Source organism: Onychostoma macrolepis, chromosome 20, assembly GCF_012432095.1.
Source record: "Onychostoma macrolepis isolate SWU-2019 chromosome 20, ASM1243209v1, whole genome shotgun sequence".
NCBI lineage: Eukaryota > Metazoa > Chordata > Actinopteri > Cypriniformes > Cyprinidae > Onychostoma > Onychostoma macrolepis.
Genome location: NC_081174.1, coordinates 6,225,788 through 6,248,553, shown reverse-complemented (window position 1 = coordinate 6,248,553; position 22,766 = coordinate 6,225,788). Strand labels below are relative to the sequence as shown.

The 22,766-nt window shown below is 36.7% G+C and overlaps 1 protein-coding gene across 2 annotated transcripts in view; it reads right to left on the bottom strand.

Annotated features, from left to right (window-relative positions):
• Positions 1–831: 831 nt before the first annotated feature.
• Positions 832–22,766, bottom strand: part of gnpat (glyceronephosphate O-acyltransferase) — a 30,032-nt gene continuing 8,097 nt past the window's right edge. For both annotated transcript variants that reach the window (XM_058755391.1, XM_058755390.1), the window contains 12 exons: positions 19,050–19,177; positions 17,051–17,126; positions 16,450–16,601; positions 15,422–15,552; positions 14,147–14,370; positions 9,601–9,852; positions 9,032–9,111; positions 8,697–8,837; positions 5,356–5,455; positions 5,076–5,169; positions 4,919–4,980; positions 832–3,402 (listed from right to left, as the gene is read on the bottom strand). In XM_058755391.1, the coding sequence (XP_058611374.1) occupies positions 3,359–3,402; positions 4,919–4,980; positions 5,076–5,169; positions 5,356–5,455; positions 8,697–8,837; positions 9,032–9,111; positions 9,601–9,852; positions 14,147–14,370; positions 15,422–15,552; positions 16,450–16,601; positions 17,051–17,126; positions 19,050–19,177 (1,484 nt within the window). In that variant the 3' untranslated portion in view covers positions 832–3,358. The remainder of the gene's footprint in view (positions 3,403–4,918; positions 4,981–5,075; positions 5,170–5,355; positions 5,456–8,696; positions 8,838–9,031; positions 9,112–9,600; positions 9,853–14,146; positions 14,371–15,421; positions 15,553–16,449; positions 16,602–17,050; positions 17,127–19,049; positions 19,178–22,766) is intronic.

Genomic DNA, 22,766 nt, shown 5'->3' with positions numbered 1-22,766 from the left:
TATCTGAATAAGAAAAGAAATACAGGATATTTAACAGATACCATATGCTGAGCTGTAGCTACAGAACGAGCACTGAAATGTCAAGAACAACAGTAGACATGTTCTGTGCTCAGTGGAAGAGATTGCTGGCATATTGATTGATATCCTGTTGACAAGATGAATGAAATGGGAAGGAAATATGAGTAAAAGGTTTTGCTTGGATGCACAAATTTGGTGAAAGGGCCAAACTGGCCACAATACACTGGCTGCTTAATGTGAGCTGGTAAATCCACATCCAAGTCTGCCATCTAGAGGACAACACTGATAAAACAACAACATCAAGATGAATAATAGCTTTCTAAATGTAAGATTCTGCACTTTTTATTGGATTTTTATTGGACTAGCAGATTATTTAGACTTGATTTGGTAGATTAAAAAAAAAATGCATTACTGTATTTTAAAACAAAACCATGAATTATTTTAGTAAAGAAGAGTAAATACAGTTTGCATCGCATCCCAGGATGCATATCAAGACACTGATGAAATGTCAAAAGTGGCAAGGCTGTAATTTAGACAAAATGGAATAAGTTAACGTCACTTTTTATTTACCAAGATATTTCCATTTAGGGTTAATGACTTTACTAACTTAGGCTATTATTCTAAAAGGTGTGTGTGAAACAGTAATAGTAACGAATGAGTAGCTATGTCCAAACCTTACAGTCTATGGTCCAAACCTTTATCTTGGGAGACCCATTTTCAAAATTTTAATGGCAGTATTTATTTATTTTTTTTTAGAAATTAAATTATTACTTTTATTACATAAAGACAAATTAATTTTTTTTTTTACTTTCTGTTCATCAAAGAGTCCTGAAAAACAAATGCATCGTGGTCTCCACAAAAAAAATGAGAAAGCAGCACAAAAGCTTTCAACAAATATGTTTCATGAGCATTAAATCAGCATCTTAGAATGATTTCTGAAGGATCATATGACACTGAAGACTGGAATAATGATGCTGAAAATTCTGCTTTGCATCACAACTAAATGCTGGGTAAAAAGTATTTAAAACAATCAAAATGGCTGGAGAAAAACAAATACTGATCACATACAGAACATGTTACAAAAACACACAAAATATGGTCAGCATTTGGGTTTCACTTAGCTTTAATGCATATTTAATTTTTAGTTTTAGTGCCATTTCTCCCAAAAATTATCAGAAGCACTGTTCAATCACAATATTAACATTATTAGAAAGACACTCAATCCATAGATAGAAAAAAAAAAAACTAAATGTCCAAGTCAAAAGGAGTGATTTCCACAATTTTTTTCAAAACCATTTCAAGATGAATTCATCTAATTATGTAAAAAGCTGCTTTTCAATGTAAACTTTTTACTTAATTCGATGAACCGTGCAAGAATCAACCCAAACCCAGAATGGATGAACGCTATGGCTTTACTTATGGCTTGCGCTTATTAGTTGCATCATCCATTCAGTGATTACAGACAAATAATATCTGATGATCAGTCCAAAATATGGGATACAAATATACCTGAATTCCCATTCAAATTCACACAATGGGCATATTTTAGATTTTTCCCCCCCTAGAAAAAGTGCAGCACATAAATGTATCTAAACTTTGTAGTTAAGTTTTAGAAACTGAATCCGACATGGCATCAACACAATTTTAAAAGTTAAATTTTCTGTAATATTGAAATCTGGGTCAGTGTGACTTAATTCTTAATTGACTAAATCTAAAAAAAATGGATATAATGCTTTGAAATAACACTGCAGGGGCATTTAACAGAGCAAACAGAGATTCAGCAGTTCCGTGCGACATGCGTCGGTGTCGTCTGATCCTTTTTAATAATAAAAATATTTCGTCATATTATTGAAAGATAGGGTGAAATATCCCAAAAATGCAGTAATTCGTAAAATAAAGCCTGTTAATTCATTATGCATTATTTTGTAGCAGAAAAGCTGTAGTTTACAACAGGCATGTAAACACTGTTATGGCAATAAAGAGTCTCCATATTTGGCTCGTGAGAACAGCCTTTCTGTTAATCATGGAGAAGTTGACGCAAAAATTAAAATTAGCTGAAATTTTACTCACCATCAGGCTATCCATGATGTAGATGAATTTGTTTTTCCAACAGATTTGGAGAAATGTAGCATTACATCACTTGCTCACCAATGGATCCTCTGCAGTGAATGGGTGCCGTCAGAATGAGAGTCCAAACAGCTGATAAAAACATCAAAATAATCCACAATACTCCAGTCCATCAATTAACATCTTGAGAAGCGAAAAGCTTGGTTCGAAAAGCGAAAAGGCGTTTAACTTTGAACCGTCACTTTTGGCCAAATCCAAGTTCACTAGACAAAACAATATTATGGATTATGGACTCGTATTTTAGCTGGAAGCAAAGGTTTGAAGTTAAAAACATCTTAATTATGGATTTGTTTATTACAAACATTCAGATTTTTAGTTTATAAGATGTTAACTGATGGAGTGGATTTGTGTTGATTATTGTGACGTATTTATCAGCTATTTGGACTCTCATTCTGACGGCACCCATTCACTGCAGAGGATCCATTGGTGAGCAAGTGATTTACTGTAATGCTAAATTTCTCCAAATCTGTTCTGATGAACAAACAAACTCATCTACATCTTTGATGACCCGAGTAATTTATCAGAAAATTTTATTTTTGAGCGAACTGTTCATTTAACTACAAGTTTCCTTTCTGAGAGCAGATACAAAAAGACAATCTTTTCTTTAGCTCTGAAGGAGTTAACACATTTTCGAGTGACCTATTTTTGTAACATGATCCCTAAAAACCTTCATCCGTAGCAAACGCAACTGACGGCCATATCTAGAGAGCAAAAGAAAACAGTTCAATTCAGACAACTCACAAAGAAAAGATAACGGGCCCAACACAAATCCAGTGAGAATAAACAGTAACAGTGTTTCAAATCAAAGCGAAGTCTCTTTAGTGCAGACATCGATAAAACACACGCAAACAGTGGTAACAGGATGTTCAAACGCAAAAAAAAAAAAAAAAAAAAAAGTGTCACTGTCTTCATATACTTGGCAACATCAGAGCAGTTTAAAACTCGTCTGATAAAGACACGGTGAAGATCGAAGGCTGATCATAGACATGGCAACCTGCTGTCAAGTTTGTCGGAGAGGGAGAGAGATAAAAAGAGTGCTTCTAGCATAGCGCGGGCGTCCCAGATGGCAAACCCGTGACGTCCCTTTAAAGCTCGATGACAGGTAACCTTTGTAGTCAGCGAAGCCATGCCACCTTGCAAAATTTGTCATTATGTTAATGAAGGCAGTTTAGTTTGGTTTGGCCCTCCAGAGACTCCACGTGCGTGTATGCGACTACAGTCGAGCGAGGATGGGCTTCTGGGTAGGAATTTTACCTCCTGTGTGACAGAGGAAAAGAAAAGTAAACAAGCATAGCTATGAAATAGAACGAAGATGCAGGAGGTCATGGCAGTACGGCACAGCGAGACAAGAACTGGGTCAAAGTGGAAAATCAGGCAAACACATGAACTCTCTGAGAGGAAACTTTGAAAACTTTACTTCTTAAAGAGCAAATTATTGTGTTTTAAAAGCAAGCGATAAAATCTGGGCCAAAAAAATCTGCAGAATAGATTAGCGTTTATTTTTTATATATTTGTAATTATTTAATTTAGTAGTATGTGTGTGCATTGACCAGTTTACGTTTTACCTATTATATATTTAGATCTTGTTGCATTCACTCGATACAGTAAATGCAAACATTTAATATACCGTAATTCAACTTTTAAATTCAGCTAAAAAAAAAATATTTTGTATATACTTTTGTATAATTCTATAAAAGATTCTTTAATAGTACTTACTGTAAAATAATGTGGGTTTTTTTGGGACCATCTTATAAAACAAGTCCTTCAAAGTTTACCTGACATACATTTATTTTTATCTAAACATTTTTAAGTTAATTTTATGATGTTTCTTATGTTGACTATTTTAAATCATCTTTTATTTCTGAACACACATCAGCGGTAATCTAAACTATAGGCTACTAAAGGTATTAAAACATGATTACATTAACTTTTGTAAAACTATTCATAAGTATAAATTGGAAGTCTTTTGCATGTCATTTTAGTTACAAAAATCTGTTTTATTTATACCAATCTAATGCTTTATAATGCTCTTTGTTCCAGCAAAATTGTGCTTTTGCTAAACAATTCAGTAATTAAATCCAAGTAAATCTAACATCATATAACACAATAAACAAGGGTTGATAAAAACATATTATTATATTAAAAATAAGGGTTGATTTACTGGGACTTTGAACAGTTTACACTGAATATTGCCTACTGTTATTAAAAAAATAAATAAATAGTATGTGACAGGATATCTTTGTATTATTTATATACTATAGCATTTTTTTATTTTATTTACTTATGCCTTTTTTATTCGTTTTTTTTTTTCTACTTCTGTTTACAGTAGCTTTAATTTAGTTTTAGTAATAACAGTTAGGCAACATTTCTAATTTTTAAGCTTTTCATTTTCATTTCATTTCATTTCAGCTTTATTTAAATTACCAAAACATATTTTTAATAGTTTTTCTTAACAATAACAACATTGGTGACACAGAAAGCATTCCATGATAAATATTTCAAACATTAGTATGCTACATTTGTAGTCAAATGACCTCATCACATGGATTTTTAAGCACAGTAACAGCTTAAAAATGCAAAATAACTTTATTTGGTGTAAAAAATTATGTAATACTTTACAGACCAATAAAATAACCCCAAAAAAGATGCTCAGATCAACTTAGAATGCACATATTATATACTGCAGAAATGATTAGACTAGTATGTTAGAAGATTGCCATTTCAACACTGCCATACTTGAACACCAGCTATTTTGATATGACGTTACTCTTACCCAGCGTATCCTCCAATGAGTTCACTGCAATCTTGTTTACCTTCAACGTCACCTGATCTCCTCTGTGAGAAAGAGTTCACATCAGTTAAACAACCATAACACTTCAAAAGCCCATAACACATCTAATGAAACGGAGACTGTATGTAGATGGACTTACACTTTGACCTTCCTCACAGCTTTGAGCCTCAGAAGGGCTGCTAAAACGTTCTTCTGCAGGTCTGAGGATAAAGCTTCGTAACACTTCAGACGACCTGATGACAAACACATATAAAAGAAGATTGAAACTTCAAACCAAAGTAAAATCAGCTTTTGGTGGTCTGAGACAATTGCAACACCTCATGTAATGCAGGACATGCCTAATCAGATCAGTTGTAAACAGGACCTGGTGTGGAAACAGTTTAAACTTCCACACACAAAACACTGTCATCCTGTGTTACCTGCTAATATGAGTTTTAGTGCAAAACTCCTCACAGCAGGAATAAACTCCTTCTCTGTCAGGTTCTCATTAGTCTCCTCACACAGATAGTGACACACCACCTGCACAAAGACACACACTAACTTAATATGACCGTAGTTATCAAACCTAAGAATGTGTCCTATGTGAAAAGCAATGAAGACTTAAACAGGTTTGTACAGTTAAAGGTGCAGTAAGTGATTTCTGAGAAACACTATTAAAATTAAAATCAACAACTAATGTTGTAGTCAGACTACTTAAACCGAGAACAAGAGCTGTTTGGAACTATTTTCGTTGGTGAAAGAGTAAAGACCGTTGTGTTTAAACAGTTTAACTTTTATCTAAAAAGGCAAGTCACTTAATATTAATTTCTTATTTATTGATTGCTCGTATGAAATCAACAACACATTTGTATGGAAGCCCGTTTCCGCCACTGAATAAAAAATAAAAAAAGGTTATTGCGACTTTTTATCTCGCATGCGCAATTGCGAGTTAAAGTCCAGTTTTTAGGGGGAAAAAAAGACTATTTTCTCAGAATTGCGAGAAAAAGAGTCAGAATTGCGAGTTTATATCTCAGAATTATGACTTTTTAACTTGCAATTGCGAGTTTATATCTCGCAATAACCTTTTTTATTTTTTATTCAGTGGCGGAAACAGGCTTCTACACATTTGCAATCAAGCTTATACTTGTGAAAAAAGCTCTCTTGCCTTGTGATATTGCTTAATTTTATCAAATGTTACGATATAAAACACAAGATCTTATACAAACACTTTTTATGCAATAATATCTTGCATTTTGTGAGCATTTGTATTAATTTGGGTGATATTTTTCATACAATCGCATGGTCATTTCTGACCAGGCACAACTGTAGCAAAAGAAATCAAATTACAAACAAGTTAATGATCGCATTCGAAGCAGTTTTACATCCAATCACAGAGAGATGTTAACATATAAATCAGACAATGCACTGGCAATTTAATGATATTCCCCCACAGATGTGGTCTTGACCGGCCTTGAAATAAAATCCAGAGTTATTTTAGTCTAAGGCCGAGACTAGACTGAGTACAAATGTTGTCAATGTGTTGACAAGACCAAGAACTTCAAAAAATTACAACCATATCAGTCCTACAACCATATCAGCACCCAAACTAGCAATTATGTGAATATTTGCAAGCTAGTTCTACATGAGTGCTGAAAAAAAAAATTGTGTTTGTACATAGTCCTGGCTGTGTAATTAGGGGAAAACACAAAGTGGATCAGATGGATCAGACCGAGCACTACAACACCCTTTTAGCAAATTAGCAATAGGGGGCATTTAGAGGGAGGAGAGAAAGTGATCAAGCGGGAGATTTGTAGAAAGACTGTACAAAGAGAGATGGTGAGAAATTACCAAAGAGGAAAATGTTAGGAATGTAACTGGAAAAGGAAGGGCTATGATCAGGCAAGAGCTAGAACCCATGTTAATATTGGAAAAGCTTTCCAGAGCTGGAGAGATGTTAGATTGGGAAGGTTTGAAAACAGATGCCAATGCTGCTTTGTTTCTGCTTGTAACATTGGTTTTGCAATGTTTTACAGAACCAAGACATGGTGTTGTTGTAATATTATAGTATCAGGATGGGTTTGAGAGTCATTGTTTGTCTGGAGCTATTAATCGTTGCCTGTGTTGCATAGTGTTTTGTTTTTTGGGGTAGGGGTGTGTTTGTTTGAACAACAGTGTTTCTCAGAAATAGTTTACCATACCTTTAACTATTCCTGTAGATAATATTAAAAAACAGTGTACTAAAAATCATAAGTTTGGGGTCAGTCATTTTTTTATTTATTTTTTTTTATGTGAAACCTCATGGAAACTGCATCTATTTGATCAAAAATACAGTAAAAATAGTTATATTGTGAAAAATTATATATTTTTTAAATGTAATTATTCCTGTGATTAAAAGCTGAATTGTCAGCATCATTACTCCAGTCTTCAGTGTTAGGACACATGATCCTTCAGAAATCAGTCTAGTATGCTGATTTGTTGCTCAAGAAATATTTCCTATTACTATCAATGTTGAAAACAATTATGCTGCTTAATATTCTGTGGAAATCTTGATACATTTATTTCAGGATTTCTCTGTTTTGATTGAGCATCCTAGCTGAATAAAACTAATAATTTAAAGGGGTCATATGACGTTGCTAAAAAGAACATTATTTTGTGTATTTGGTGTAATGCAATGCGTTTAAGATTCAAAAAACACATTATTTTCCTCATACTGTGCATTATTGTTGCTCCTCTATGCTCTGCCTTTCTGAAACTCGTTGATTTTTACAAAGCTCATCGTTCTGAGAAGCGAGGCGTGCTCTGATTGGCCAGCTATCCAGTGATTGGCTGAATACCTCAAGCATGTGACGAAAATGTTACGCCCCTTACCGTATTGTGATGCCGTGTCGGCGCAACGAGACTAAAACAATAAAACCCATTATAAACGAGGCATTTGTTGCATCCAGTGGTGACATAATTACTGATTATAATGACTTATACTGTCTTTTTACACGTCGCATTGCATTGCACCATGTAAATATTACCATGTCTGCATTTGTGATCTGAGAAACGCCAAACAACAAGCACTACTCTACACAGCTCAAAACTCGCATTTGAATAGTCAGTGGCCAATTCTTTAAATAAGAAAATGTACTTACAAGCTGCGAGTCAGAAGCGCCAAACTATCCTTGCAAAGTTGTAATTCCCCACTTTATAGAAACAGCCTTTGTGCAGCTGGCAGGCTACTCTCCGAGGTTCAGGAAATAGTCCTCCATTAAAATGCGCTACACACACTCAAATATTTGTGTTGTACTGTTCTGGAACAGTGTTGTAAATACAACTTAACCACTGATTTCTAGTTGTGTCCTCTTTTGGAAACCCAAACAAAGTAGTTTCGCTTTCACAACGAAACACAGCGTCTCCACGACATGGCGCTGGCGGCAGCAACAACACTACAGCGAGAATAAAAAGCATGCCTCTTTCATTGCGTATACATTTGGGCGGTGTTTTGCAAATCTCCCCACACCATGACGTAGACATGTGGGGGCGTGTTTGAATGAGCCGTTTTAGGAGGGCGTGGTCGAATTTTAACTTTTATAAAGAATATCTCTTTGGTTTTGAGACTTTAGTCGTTGCAACTTCAGGGATCTTATCTATGCATGAACAGCTTGTAACACTCCAAAGAGAAAGGAAAACTTGAAATCGCATCATATGACCCCTTTAAAGAAAGAAAGAAAGATCATACTGACCCCTAAACTTTTGCACAGTAGTGTACATTTGCACATTGTGTTTTAGGTGTCACCTGGTATCCCTGAAGGAAGGGGTCCAGAACCGAACACAGGAAAGCGAGGGTGCTGTGACCGCTCGCTGACATCACAATCTCATGCTCCAATACCTGCAACACGCCACGCTTCATGAGCAAATAACACGCTTCTTCAAAGTCCTACAAAAAAAAAAAACACACATATACACAGAGTAACACGTCATGAAAAAACATTTGAGTACAGACTAGAGGTGAAAATCTTTTAAGGACTTTCAGTTTCAACTGAAAGAGTGAAACAGTCTAGTATTCAAATGAATCTCAAATTTTCAGCAACAAATTTTGGTGGCAAAAACAGCTTGTGAATGTGGTCTAACCTGAACAGAGTCCCCAGGGCAAAGAATAAATTCATTGGAGAACATGTTCCTCAGGAAGTTGAAACAGTTGTAGACATCATCTAGAACACAAATTACTTTGTGATTGGTAAAATATACTAATCCAGAGTAAAACAAATGTGACCCTGCACCACAAAACCAGTCATAAGTAGCACAGGCATATTTGTAGAAATAGCCAAAAATACATTGTATGGGTCAAAATGATCTATTTTTCTTTTATACCAAAAATCATTAGGATATTAAAGATCATGTTCCATGAAGATATTTTGTCAATTTCCTACTGTAAATATATAAAAACTTAATTTTTGATAAGTAATATGCATTGCTAAGGACTTAATTTAGACAACTTTAAGGGCAATTTTCTCAATATTTTGATTTTTTGGCACCCTCAGATTCCAGATTTTCAAATAGTTGTATCTCAGCCAAATATTGTCCGATCCTAACAAACCATACATCGATGGAAAGCTTAATTTAAAAAAATTGACCCTTATGACTGGTTTTGTGGTCCAGGGTCACAAATAACATTCATAAAACATATTTTTTCCTCACACCTTTTCTATTGGAGTTTGCGCTTTGTATGGCCACCGCTAACAGAGCAGGTCTCAGAAACACGTGTAAGATCTGGTTCCTGTAGGAAGCGCAAGAGAGCACAATGACCGCTCGGTGAAAGACGGCTTCCTCTGGTGTCGTCTCGACCTGCGGCGCATCTGTGACACTCAGCTGAACGTGGCCTGCAGACACACTCAACAGGTGTCTGTGCAGAGCTAAACTACAGCTGACGACTTCACTGCAGGCCTCATGATCTACACACAGACAGACAGACAGAGAGAGAGAGAGAGAGAGAGAGAGAGAGAGAGAGAGAGAGAGAGATCATATTATTGGGGATTGTTCATATTAAGGTCAAGTAAACTTAGATTGAGTTATTGGATTTCTCTGCAATGAATTATTCATCGAGCGTCTTTCATTTATCTAAGCAGATTCTGCATATCCTGGAAATATGCATGATCAATTTTGCCATACTGAGAAAATTTGAAGAACATGATATATGATAACAGGATGCAATTTCATATGTCTCTCGCTGCTAAGATTTCAAATTTAGAGATCTTCACTTACGGATACAAACACTTTACCTGAATGTTATTACATTTGATATGATTTTCATATAGGACTTTTGATGAACACTTTTGATTTTACACTGTTGTCAACTCTTAATTCATGTTTATTTATGATACAATAACTAATAATCATTTATACAACTTCTAATGTTAAAAAATGTATTAGTGTATGAAGAAATTAGCATGAATCAAGAGTGATAAATGGTATAAATGTATACTAATGTTTAAAAGTTTGGGGTCAGTAAGATTTTTTTTTTTAATGACTTTTATTCAGGATGGAATAACAGCATAAAAAGCATTTATATTTCAATAAATGCTGTGTTTTTTTACTTTAAATCAAAGATTCCTGAAAAAAAAAAATGTATCACTGTTTTCACAATATTAAGCAGCACAATTGCAGTAATACTTCATAATATTACTGTTTATACTGTATTTTTTGAGCAAATAAATGCAGCATGCATAAGTGACTTCTTTCAAAAACATAAAATCTTCCTGACCCCAAACTTTTGAAATGTATAATGTATGACAGCTATCAGCATAAACTAGAAGCTAAAGTTCGAAGACGAACTTTGATGTTGGCTTGGCCAAAGAGCAAGAGTACTTGTGTGTCCAGCGTTCTTGAGCTGCCCTGCTGCAAAAAATGTAAAATAGAATTTCTTTATGAACTCTTGCCATTTTCTATTCTAATTAAAAAGCCTACTAGGCTATGACAACAGCTTCAACAGAGTTGGCTAGCTGGATGCAAAATAAGTCATGCCTTTTATGGTTTTCCCTGTTTGTTATTTGTTACATTCAGTTAAGTCAAATATGTTGTCAATACCATTAAAATTAAGATTTAAAAAATTTAATGGTCTATCAGTGTGTAGGAGATTACAGAAGTCACTTAAATAAAACATTTTCAAAGTCTGAAGTGAGAGCTTGAAGGATTTGTTATCCTGTGGCTCCCTCGTGTGGACAACATTAGCATTGTGGCTTTCATCTCTGAACAACATTAAGCAAAAATGGACAATATGTTTTTGAATGATTACAAATGTTTAATGATTAGTTTACTGATAATATATCCACAAACTGAAATGTACTGATTCTGTATTTTATTTCATGCTTTAATAGTTTAATTCTCGACTTACATTTTTAAACAGTGATGATTGATTATTATGTGACTTGTTAAATGTTTTTTTTTGAACAACTATAATATATAAACCATATAATGATGAAAAAGTACATTGTTATCATAATATTTTGTATAGACCCTTATTTTGAATTGAAATGGAGAAGGTTTTTATATATTGCTAAAAATTAAACACTAATTTCATTCATATTGTTTTTCAATAGGTCAAGCACCTTTTCATAAATATGACTGTTTCCGAGTATAACAGAGCAGGCAGAAAGACAGAAAGCAGCTGGTAAATGCGGTCGCTTTAATGTTCACATCCATCCACCTCGGATTTATTTCTCAACAGTTTTTAAGAGACATAAACAAATGTTTTCGATTATATTCGCCAAGCTATCATGTATTTTGAAAGAGTGTCCTGCGACGCGTTGCTCTGCAGTTAGACAAAAAATATCTTATAAGCACTCATTTTATTATGTTCTTCTGTACTGTGTTGGATCTCTGAAATGTTTTGATTTATAAGGCTGTAAAACACATGGAAATTATGTTGTTTGTTGTATGTATTTCTCATTTCAAAATGGTCTGGAGCGCGAGGGTCTGAGCTGCACTTTGCTCTGCAGTTAGAGGAAACAATCTCACAATGTAAGTTTTTGTTTTTTAAAGTAACAACCAAGCGGCCAGTGGCAGACAGCGAGTTGATCATAGCCTATCCTATGTTTGATCAATTTAGCTTTCTCAAATCATCACGACTTCTCTAAAATTAAATCTATAATTATAAAACAGCTCCACAATGTTAGTTTAAACGCTTGACCTAGATAAATGTGCACTGATGCATATCCAGTAGTTTGTGCGGAGAGTGGAAGCTAAAGCGTGCTTTACAGGACGCGCCAGAGCGATCACTTGCATTGGAAACATTTCAAAATACGCTGTCATTTTTGCTCATAAAGGTAAGAGTAATAGGCTACGTTGTTCGGAATTGTAAAGGGTCTACTTTTATTTGTGTGCACTCACAATATCAACAAAACGTGCTTTTATAAAAAAAAAAGAAGAAAAAAAAGCAGTTTCGGTTTTGAGCAAGCGGAGCGCTTCTGAAAAACCGAAACACAGCATATAGCCTACTTGCCACACTGACTTGATAAATATAGTATCTATAGAAAGCTTTGAATTACTACTTTAAAACGAAATAATTCGAATCGAAAACAAAAACTCTTTCATTATAAAATCCCTAAAGATGCATTTCTCTCTAAAGGCGCATCCACTGAGGAGATGGCGAGTCAGGATCATCATCAAATGCATGGCTGATCAAAAAATGCAGCTTTTCCCGAAGCATTGGGAACTTTTTGTAACTCCACGCTGCAACTTCTCCCTGATGCTCTGCATGGTCAACTATCACCTGTATGCTAATGCGTGCATGCGTTGCGTATTGCTTAGGTGATGTATAATATTTATAATATAATCAGTATTTAATACAGTAGCCATGTGTGCTCTGCACGTATATGGGCACAATAAAAGGAGAGAAGTTAAATGAGCCTGAGTCCGACCCGAGCCCGATCTATAAAAAAAAAAAAATAATGGCCCGAGCCCAGCCCGAACGGACTCAGCGTGTCAGGCTCCGTCGGGACCCGACAGGCTTGCAGACCTCTACCGCGATTGCGACGTGCATGAGTAAAACATTAAAAAACAGCTCACATACACTCAATTTAGCTCTGCACTATGTTCTTCTACATGTTTTATGATCAGTTGCTGGTGTGCTTTAACTTACAAGGCTGAAACAAGTGAAAATAAACAAGTTTAAGAGGACACTGCAGTGAGCTCACGATGTCTGCGCTCCGGGAGAGCTCGACAGAGACTGACTTCAGTTTCACACAAATCAGCTCAAACACCTGCATTTAGCTCTTGTTTTGTTCTAATTAGTGTATTGCATGCAATCGCTGGAATATTTTAATCTAAAAGGCTCTAAAAACAAGTAAAAATGCTGTTGTTGTGAGCACGTACGGACTGCACTCGTGATCGGTGCGGTGAGAGTTCTCTCATCTTCCACACTGTTCTCTGGCCAGACAGTCATTTATTAATGATCCCTGACCCGGTAATAATCAGATAAGTTGGTTAAGCTTGTCAGTTTGAGTTAAATGTATGTATTTATTTGTATTTTTAACTGATGTAAAAGTGAAACTGATCAAGTCATTTGACTCTGTCTGAGGGGAATTGCTCCTCTAGGGGCCCAATTTTTCTCAGCCATTGTAAGTCAATGGGACATTTTTCATATTTAATAATTAATAATAAAAAAAAACTGTAAGTCTGATCAGTTTGAAAAGATATAGCAACAAACTAGAAATCAGGGCCCAGGTCTCTGCCAAATTTGGGGCTTGTGGCTTTAAAGCCCTAGGAGGAGTAGCGTTTAGTAAATTTGAGTCTCAGAAGAAAATATAATAAAAAGAAGTTTAAATAGCATAACAATATGTTGGCTTTGCCAAGCCAACATAACTAGGGCTGCAAAACGATTAATCACATTCAAAATAACAGTTTGTTTACATACTATTATGTACAATATACATACTATATATACACAGTACACACACATATAATATGTAGACATAAACTTTTATGTAAACTGGGTGTAAAAGTTTACATTCTTTTAACGCGCCTCTCACGTGGGACGGTGCGAGACGCTGCAAAAGACACGAGCGCACATTTAAGGGGAAAGTAAAACCAAAAAAAAACGACATGGGAAAATTATGTCGGTTAGAGGTTCCAGGCTTTGTTTGCTGGTAGACTGATTTACAGCTGTGCATCCTGACTTGCAGAGGTTTAAACAGATTGTACTGGTGATTCGAGCGGTCAGTCTGAGGTTGAGATAATGTGATCTCTTACCTGGCCAGTCCAAGAACGCTCCAAATGCCAGTGCCAGGTGTCTGAGCCAGTCTGTCTGTTCTGTGAGGGAGGAGAGGTCCAGGCCGTCAGGGTTCTGTAGCAGCAGTGTGGCGATGAGAACCCAGGGCTTCAGAACCATGTTCTCCTCCTGGATGCGCACCAGACGGAACGCAGCGTCGTTCAGAAACTCATGAGTGTCTACGCTGGGTTTCTGAGGAATGTACCTGATAAAAACAACACTCAAGTCAGGACAGTTTGTACAGCTTACAGTAAAGTTTGTATACAGACTGCAGTCTGCAAATCAAACCAAAATCAGCACTAAATTAAATAAATATGAATCTACTATAAATGAACATAATATTCAATATAAATATAAAAGTTTAAACATATTTTTGAAAGAACATATTATTTGAAAAATATTTTTGAAGTTATGCTCACCAAGGCTGCATTTATTTATTTTTTTAAAATACAGTAACAAACAGTCCCACTTATTAGGTGGCCTTAACTACTATGTGCTTATATTTAAATTGATAATTTGGTACAATGCACTGATTATATACATACATGTTTTTACATTGTACTTATATTTTTAAAAAATCTGCATGTAATTAACATCTGTAATTAATTTCTGTAATTACACTGTTGACCCATCCCTTACACCTAAACCAACCCTTAAACCTACCCAGACCACCAAACCTGTCCCTGAACTTACCCATATCCCACCTCAAAAGCAGCAAAAGTCTTATAATATAATCACATTTTTTATGTAAATACATAGTAGTTAAGGCCACCTAATATAAAGTGGAACCAAACAAACAATACTGTATAATGTTATAATATTTAAAATACCTTTTCTTTTTGGATGCATAAAAAATGTATTTATTCCTTTGATGGCAAAAGCTGAATTTTCAGCATCATTACTCCAGTCATGAGTGTCACATGATCCTCCAGAAATCATTCTAATATGCTTTATTGAAGCTCAATGAAGCTTCATTATATATATAAATATTTTTGCGGAAACCATGATATATTGTTTTTAGGGTTATCTGATGAATAGAAAGTTCAAAATAAACATACATTATAAATAAATAAACATTTCAAAGATAAGAAATCTTTGCATGCCATGGTGTAAGTGAATCAAGTTGTGTGTTGCTAGCATGCTGATAGGTGAGGGGATCAATTGTTAAGATTTTAAAAGCTTGTTGTGACAAAAATGCATACATTGTGGCTTTTAGAGCAAAGCATTCTGAGCGTGGCTGATTGCAGCTGTCATACCTGGGCAGCAGGTTGTACTGAGAGCGGTTTATTTTTCCCTCTGCCAGACTGCGCACAGATACAGGGTGGCCAAAATACACATGCATACTGCCATAGTCCTCACTCAAGACCCGCCGGGCCTTCAGCAGACCCTGAGAGAAAGAAACAGAGTTGAGAAATGGATGTCAATAAAAAAAGAACAATTAACTCCCTTTGGTCTGTCTGTCCTGGATGTTCCATAAAAAATGTTCCAGTAAAAAACAGAATATCTATACAGAATTTTACAGACATCAAGTGAGGTTTTATGTCTGAAATGAAAACAAACTTAATTCAGGAGACAGCTGCAAAATAGCTTGTACAATTTTGTTTCATGATATACAGCTATTTTAGAGATTATTTTGAGTATTTAACAAATATTTATTTAGAATTATCCACTGTCCATTACATGGACTCGTAACATGAAAAATATTGTAATTATTTATTCATATTTACACAGTTCAAATATTTGGGGTCAGTAAGTTTTTGTTTTGTTTAAGAAATTCAACAAGGATGCATTAAATTAATTAAAAGTGACAGTAAAGAGCCTTTCTTTTCACTGAAGAATCCTGAAAAAGGAAACATGTTTTTCCACAAAAATATTAAGCAGCACAACTGATAACACTGACAACACTGATAATAATAAGAAATGTTCAAAACCAAATCAGCATATTAGAATTATTGATTTCCGAAGAATAATGTGACACTTGAAAATGAGCGTAATAATGCTGAAAATTCAGCTTTGCATCACAGGAATTAAATACATTTTAAAATATACTAACATAGAAAACATTATTTGAAACTTTAATATTATTATTATTTCACCACATTACTGTTTTTACTGAATTTTACTACAATAAATGCAGCCTTGGTGAGCATAAGAGTCTTCTTTCAAAAACATTAAACAGTCATGTATGTGTTGTTGCTGATTGTTTGTTGCTTGTTTTATTGCCCAAAATAAAAATATTTAGGAAAACAGGACAATAGAATGCATATTAGAAGGCAATGCATACTGAGGTTGATTCTTTGGGCTTCGGGACGCCGAGCAGCTCTCGAGCGTACAGAGACTCTTCCAGAATTCTCTCGTAGCTGATGCTGACAGGAACCAGGTTCACATCAAATAACTCTCCTTTAAAAAACGGCTCCATCACAATATTCAACAAGCCTGAGGGAGAGAGAAAGAAAGATAGAGAGCGGGAGATGAAGCTGACACAAAACGAACAGTGTTCAAAGAGGCGGACCGTTTTGTTTCTCTCATTCATCTAAATTTGCTTTTGTTCGGTTTGATTGATGAGCTGCCACCGTCAGGCTTTCCAGGTTTCAAGCTGTCGTTTTGAACCTCTGTGCCATAAATTAGTCAGGGGCTCTATATCATACTGGGACTGAGATTCAATTGTGAAAATCCTGTGAAATTTCATTTAGCTGGCATCCCACTTCCTGTGTGCAAGCAATGCTGACCAAAAAAATGTTTCCTGTCACCTTGAATTTATATGTGCAGCAATAAAAAAGGCAGAAAAGTGGGGAAAAGCCTTGACACTGCACAATACATGCAGAAGTCAGCAAAGAGCTTTTATCAAAATAAAACACCAAAACGTGTAGTCGATGTACACTTACCCGTCTTTGGTGTGAGAGACTTGCACGTCCTGCTTCTAGTTCCTTCCAAGAAGAACTCAATTGGTGCATAACCATTCTGTATAAACAACATACAGGTTAATCGGTTTTCAACAATGCATATTTTCAACTGTTTAAGAATGGAAGGATATACAGTAAACAGTCATTTAGCAGATGCTTGTATCCAAAAATGACTCACAGTACCTTTATTACCTGTAAAATCCCACTGGATCAACCTGTTTGACCTCTGTCTTGATCAGTGGAATAATGGAAGTTACATTCAAGTAACACATTACTTTTCTATTTACAAGAAAATAGTTACTTTTTTAAATAAGCTACGCCAGTTATTTTGTTTTTCCATGTATTAACTGGCAGCTCTCGTGTTGCCATGTTGAGAGAAATCGGGAGTAAGTGCAGAGACGTTGTGTGCACTGTGTAAATCATTAAAAAAAAAAAATCGATAAAAAGCTCAAAATATGATGCAAACGTGCAATAATTAAATATGTTAAATAACACAAATCTCCTTTTTTTCTGTATTTATTTAATCAGATTTTATTAACCAATGTCTGACCTGGGAAGATCCAATTCAACCATACTAGTAAGCAAAAAAAAAAAAAAAACCTTTAGATAAACATAACGTTACAGCACAGCTATAAGGTTTGTTTGAGCTGTGCTTTCTACTGTACAGACATGAATTTACATTTCCTTCAGCCTGAGGCTTATTCGTTTCACTTTTGGTGTGAAAGGGCTTTTACATTTACAAAAAAATTGAACTTTTTATATTAAAAACAAACAAGTAAGCCCAGCCCAGATGAAAAAAAGGAACACAAAAGTAACATGTCACAGTACTTTACATAAAAAGTAACTATGAAAAAAAATTATTAGGGAGTAACGCAAACTTGTAATGCGTTACTTTTAAAAGTAACTTTCCCCAACACTGGTCTTGATCAAGGGTCCTTACAACAACACATAAGATTCTTCACTGAGAAGAAATCGTTGAATTAAGTCATTATTTTTGGGGGGGTTTTTGCGCACAAAAAGTATTCTCGTAGCTTCGTAAAATTACTGATGAACCACTGATGTCACATGGACTATTTTAAAGGGGTCATATGATGCGATTTCAAGTTTCCCTTTCTCTTTGGAGTGTTACAAGCTGTTCGTGCATAGATAAGATCCCTGAAGTTGCAACGACTAAAGTCTCAAACCCAAAGAGATATTCTTTACAAAAGTTAAGACTCATGCACTCCTTCCTAAAATGCCTTATTTAAACACGCCCCCACATCTACGTGTAATATATAAGGCATATTAGGTGTGGGAAGATTTGCATAACACCGCCCAAATGTTTACACAAAGAAAGAAGGCCTCCTTTATAGTGGGTTTTATTGGTTTTGTCTCGTCGTGCCGGGACACGGCATCACAATACGGTAAGGGGCGTAACATTTCCGTCACATGCTTGAGGTATTCAGCCAATCACAACGCACTGGATAGCTGGCCAATCAGAGCACACCTCGCTTTTCAAAACGATGAGCTTTGTATAAATCGACGTGTTTCAGAAAGGCATAGAGGAGAAACAATAACGTACAGTATGTGGAAAATAATGTGTTTTTTGAACCTTAAACCGCATAAACACATTGCATTACACCAAATACACAAAATAATGTTCTTTTTAGCAACGTCATATGACCCCTTTAATGATGTTCTTACTACGTTTTTGTTCCTTGACCATGGTAGGACCCTTGCTGTCTATGGAGGGTAAGAGAGATCTCAGATTTCATCAAAAGTACCTTAATTTGTGTTGCGAAGATGAACGAAGGTTTGGAACGAGGTGAGGGAGAGTAATTAATGACAGAATTTTTATTTTTGGGTGACCTATCCCTTTAAGAGCTGTGTGAAAAGCTGTAAATCCACTGCAATATGAAGCCTGTATTTTATCTTACATGTACAGGACAGTCTAGTTTACTGATTTGCTCATTTGTTCAGTTGTTTGGATGAAGCGTCTTACCCTCAGCATGGTCTTCACATACTCGGAGAACACAGCCCAGTAAAGTTTATCACTTCCAAACGACCGACGGATGAAAAAAGCTCCTGACATACGCAGCATCTCACCAACAAACTTCATGCTCATAAAATCTGCAGAAACATCTTGCCGTTAGTAAATAGTACAGTATAAGTAATGAATATAATATGAAATCAATGGGTTTAAGCTCACTTATTGATAAAATATGAATCGAAAGAAAGACATTACTGAAAGGAAAAAAGTGATTTATTAAAACTAAACTCCAAATAATTGTAACTTTACAGGTGCATTTCAATAAATTAGAATGTCGTGAAAAAGTTAATTTTTTCTTGTAAGTTATTTCAAAAAGTGAAACTTTCATATATTTTAGATTCATTGCATGTAAAGTAAAACATTTCAAAAGTTTTTTTGTTTTAATTTTGATGATTAGAGCTCACAGCTCATGAAAGTCAAAAATCAGTATCTCAAAATATTAGAATATTTACATTTGAGCTTCAATTAATGATCATCCCTACAGTATAAATTCCAGGTATCTCTTGTTCTTTGAAACCACAATAATGGGGAAGACTGCTGACTTGGCAATGATCCAGAATACAATCATTGACACCCTCCACAAAGAGGGTAAGTCACAGAGGGTCATTACTGAAAGGTGTGGCTGTTTACAGAGTGCTGTATCAAAGCATATTAAATGCAAAGTTGACTGGAAGGAAGAATTTGGGTAGGAAAAGGTGCACAAGCAACAGGGATGACTGCAAGCTTGAGAATACTGTCAAGCAAAGCTGATTCAAACACTTGTGAGAGCTTCACAAGGAGAGAACTGAAGCTGGACTCAGTGCATCAAGAGTCACCACGCTCAGACATCTTCAGGAAAAGGGCTACCAAGCCACTTCTGAACCAGAGACAACGTCAGAAGCATCTTACCTGGGCTGTGGAGAAAAATAACTGGACTGTTACTCAGTGGTCCAAAGTCCTCTTTTCAGATGAAAGTAAATTTTGCATTTCATTTGGAAATCAAGGTCCCAGAGTCTGGAGGAAGACCGGAGAGGCACAGAATCCATGTTGCTTGAAGTCCAGTGTGAAGTTTCCACAGTCTGTGATGATTTGGGCTGCCATGTCATCTGCTCGTGTTGGTCCACTGGGTTTTCTGATGTCCACAGTCAACGCAGCCATCTACCAGGAAATTTTAGAGTACTTCATGCTTCCTTCTGCTGACAAGCTTTATGGAGATGCTAATTTCATCTTCCAGCAGGACTTGGCACCTGCCCACACTGCCAAAGGTACCAAAAGCTGGTTCAATGACCATAGTGTTACTGTGCTTGATTGGTCAGCAAACTCGCCTGACCTGAACCCCATAGAGAATCTATGGGGTATTGTCAAGAGGAAGATGAGAGACACCAGACCCAACAATGCAGATGACCTGAAGGCCGCTATCAAAGCAACCTGGGCTTCCAGACCACCTCAGCAGTGCCACAAACTGATCACCTCCATGCCACGCCGAATTGAGGCAGTAATTAAAGCAAAAGGAGCCCCAACCAAGTATTGAGTACATATACAGTAAATGAACATACTTTCCAGAAGGCCAACAATTCACTAAAAATGTTTTTTTTATTGGTCTTATGAAATATTCTAATTTGTTGAGATAGTGAATTGGTGGGTTTTTGTTAAATGTGAGCCTAAATCATCACAATTAAAATAGTTCAAGTTCAAGTTGAGCTTTATTGTCATTCTGCTACATGTGTGGACATATAGTGGAACAAAATGTCGTGTCTCGCAGGACCACGGTGCTACATACTAGTTAGACATGAGATACACATACAGCAATGCAAATATGGGGGAAAAAAACAAAAAAAAAAACACAATAGGGCTATACAACAGTTTAACCATCTGACTATACATATACTATACATATACTATAAATACTACTATACCTAGTTGACTACACGTACACAAACTGAGACTGTACAAGAACTTTACATAAATACTGTACATGAAATAGTGCTAAAGAGATATTTGTACATGAAATTGTGCAGGAAATATATATTTTTTTTACATTAAATTGTTCAGAAGAGAGATTTTGTGGGAAGCAGCGCATAGTGCAAAAGACTTAGTAGTGCAATGCTCCAGTAAACATTATTTTATAGTGCAATATTCAAGTAAACATATATTATCTTATTGAGTCTTTGTTGCAGGGAGTGTTTATAGAAAGTGTCTAGTGTGCATATAGTGGGACGAGTGCGTTACTACAGGTGGTTTGTATAGCCTCACCTGTGTAGCACACCCAGAATTGCACTTAGGAGAAATTTGTCAATAGTTATTTATAGTTGGGGGCTGAGGTGTTCATGGTTTCAGAGCGGGGACAGGAGATTGGAGTTAAGAGCTCTCACAGCCTGGGGAAAGAAGCTGTTGAGCAATCTGACAGAACGAGCTTTGATACTCCGGTACCTTTTCCTGATGGCAGGAGCTGGAAGAGGTTGTGGGAGGGTGGGTGGGGTCCTTCACGATGCTGGAGGCCTTGCTGGAGCATCGTGCAAGGAAAATGTCCAGGATGGAGGGAAGAGGGGCACCGATGATCTTTGCGGCAGTGTTCACTGTCCGTTGTAGGGTCTTCGGTCAGCAGCATTGCAGTTCCCATACCAGACAGTGATGCAGCTGGTCAGCACACTCTCAATGGTGCCCCTGTAAAGGTGGTGAGGATGGGTGGAGGAGACTTGCCCTTTTCAGCCGACGGAGAAAGTAGAGGCGCTGTTGTCCCTTCTTGTTGAGTGACGTGGCGTTGGTGGTCCAGGTGAGATCCTTTGTGATGTGCACCCCCAGGAATTTAGTGCTACCGACTCTCTCCACGGTTGAGCCGTCGATGGTCAGTGGGGGGTGGTCAACAGAGTTTCTCCTGAAGTCCATCACAACCTCTTTTGTCTTACTCACATTGAGGGACAGGTTGTTAGCACCACACCATTCAGCCAGCTGTGCCACTTCCTCTCTGTAGTGCGTTTCATCGTTGTTGCTGATGAGGCCTACCACAGTTGTGTCATCAGCAAACTTGATGATGTGGTTGGAGCTGGACTTGGCAGTGCAGTCGTGGGTCAGCAGCGTGAAGAGCAGCGGGCTGAGCACACAGCCTTGTGGGGCCCCTGTGCTCAGTGTGGTAGTGCTCGAGGTGTTGCGGCCGATACGGACTGACTGAGGTCTTGCAGTTAAAAAGTCCAGGATCCAGTTACAGAGGGAGGTGTTAATGCCCAGCAGGTTTAGTTTGTGGATGAGCTGTTGTGGGATTATTGTATTGAATGCTGAGCTGAAGTCGATGAACAGCATTCTTACATAGGAGTCTTTCTGTTCCAGGTGAGTAAGAGCTAGGTGGAGAGTGGTGGATATTGCATCGTCCGTGGAACGGTTTGGACGATATGCAAACTGGAATGGGTCCAGCGTGCTTGGGAGACTGGACTTGATGTGATGCATGACTAACCTCTCAAAGCACTTCATCATGATTGGGGTCAGTGCTATGGGACGATAGTCATTCAGACAGGACACATGTGACTTCTTTGGTACTGGGATTATGGAGGTGGATTTGAGACACGTGGGGACGACTGCCTGGCTCAGCGAGATGTTGAAGATGTCTGTTAAGACATTCGTCAGCTGTGCAGCACAGTCTCTCAGTACACGTCCAGGTATGTTGTCAGGGCCCGCAGCCTTCGTGGGTTAATCCTG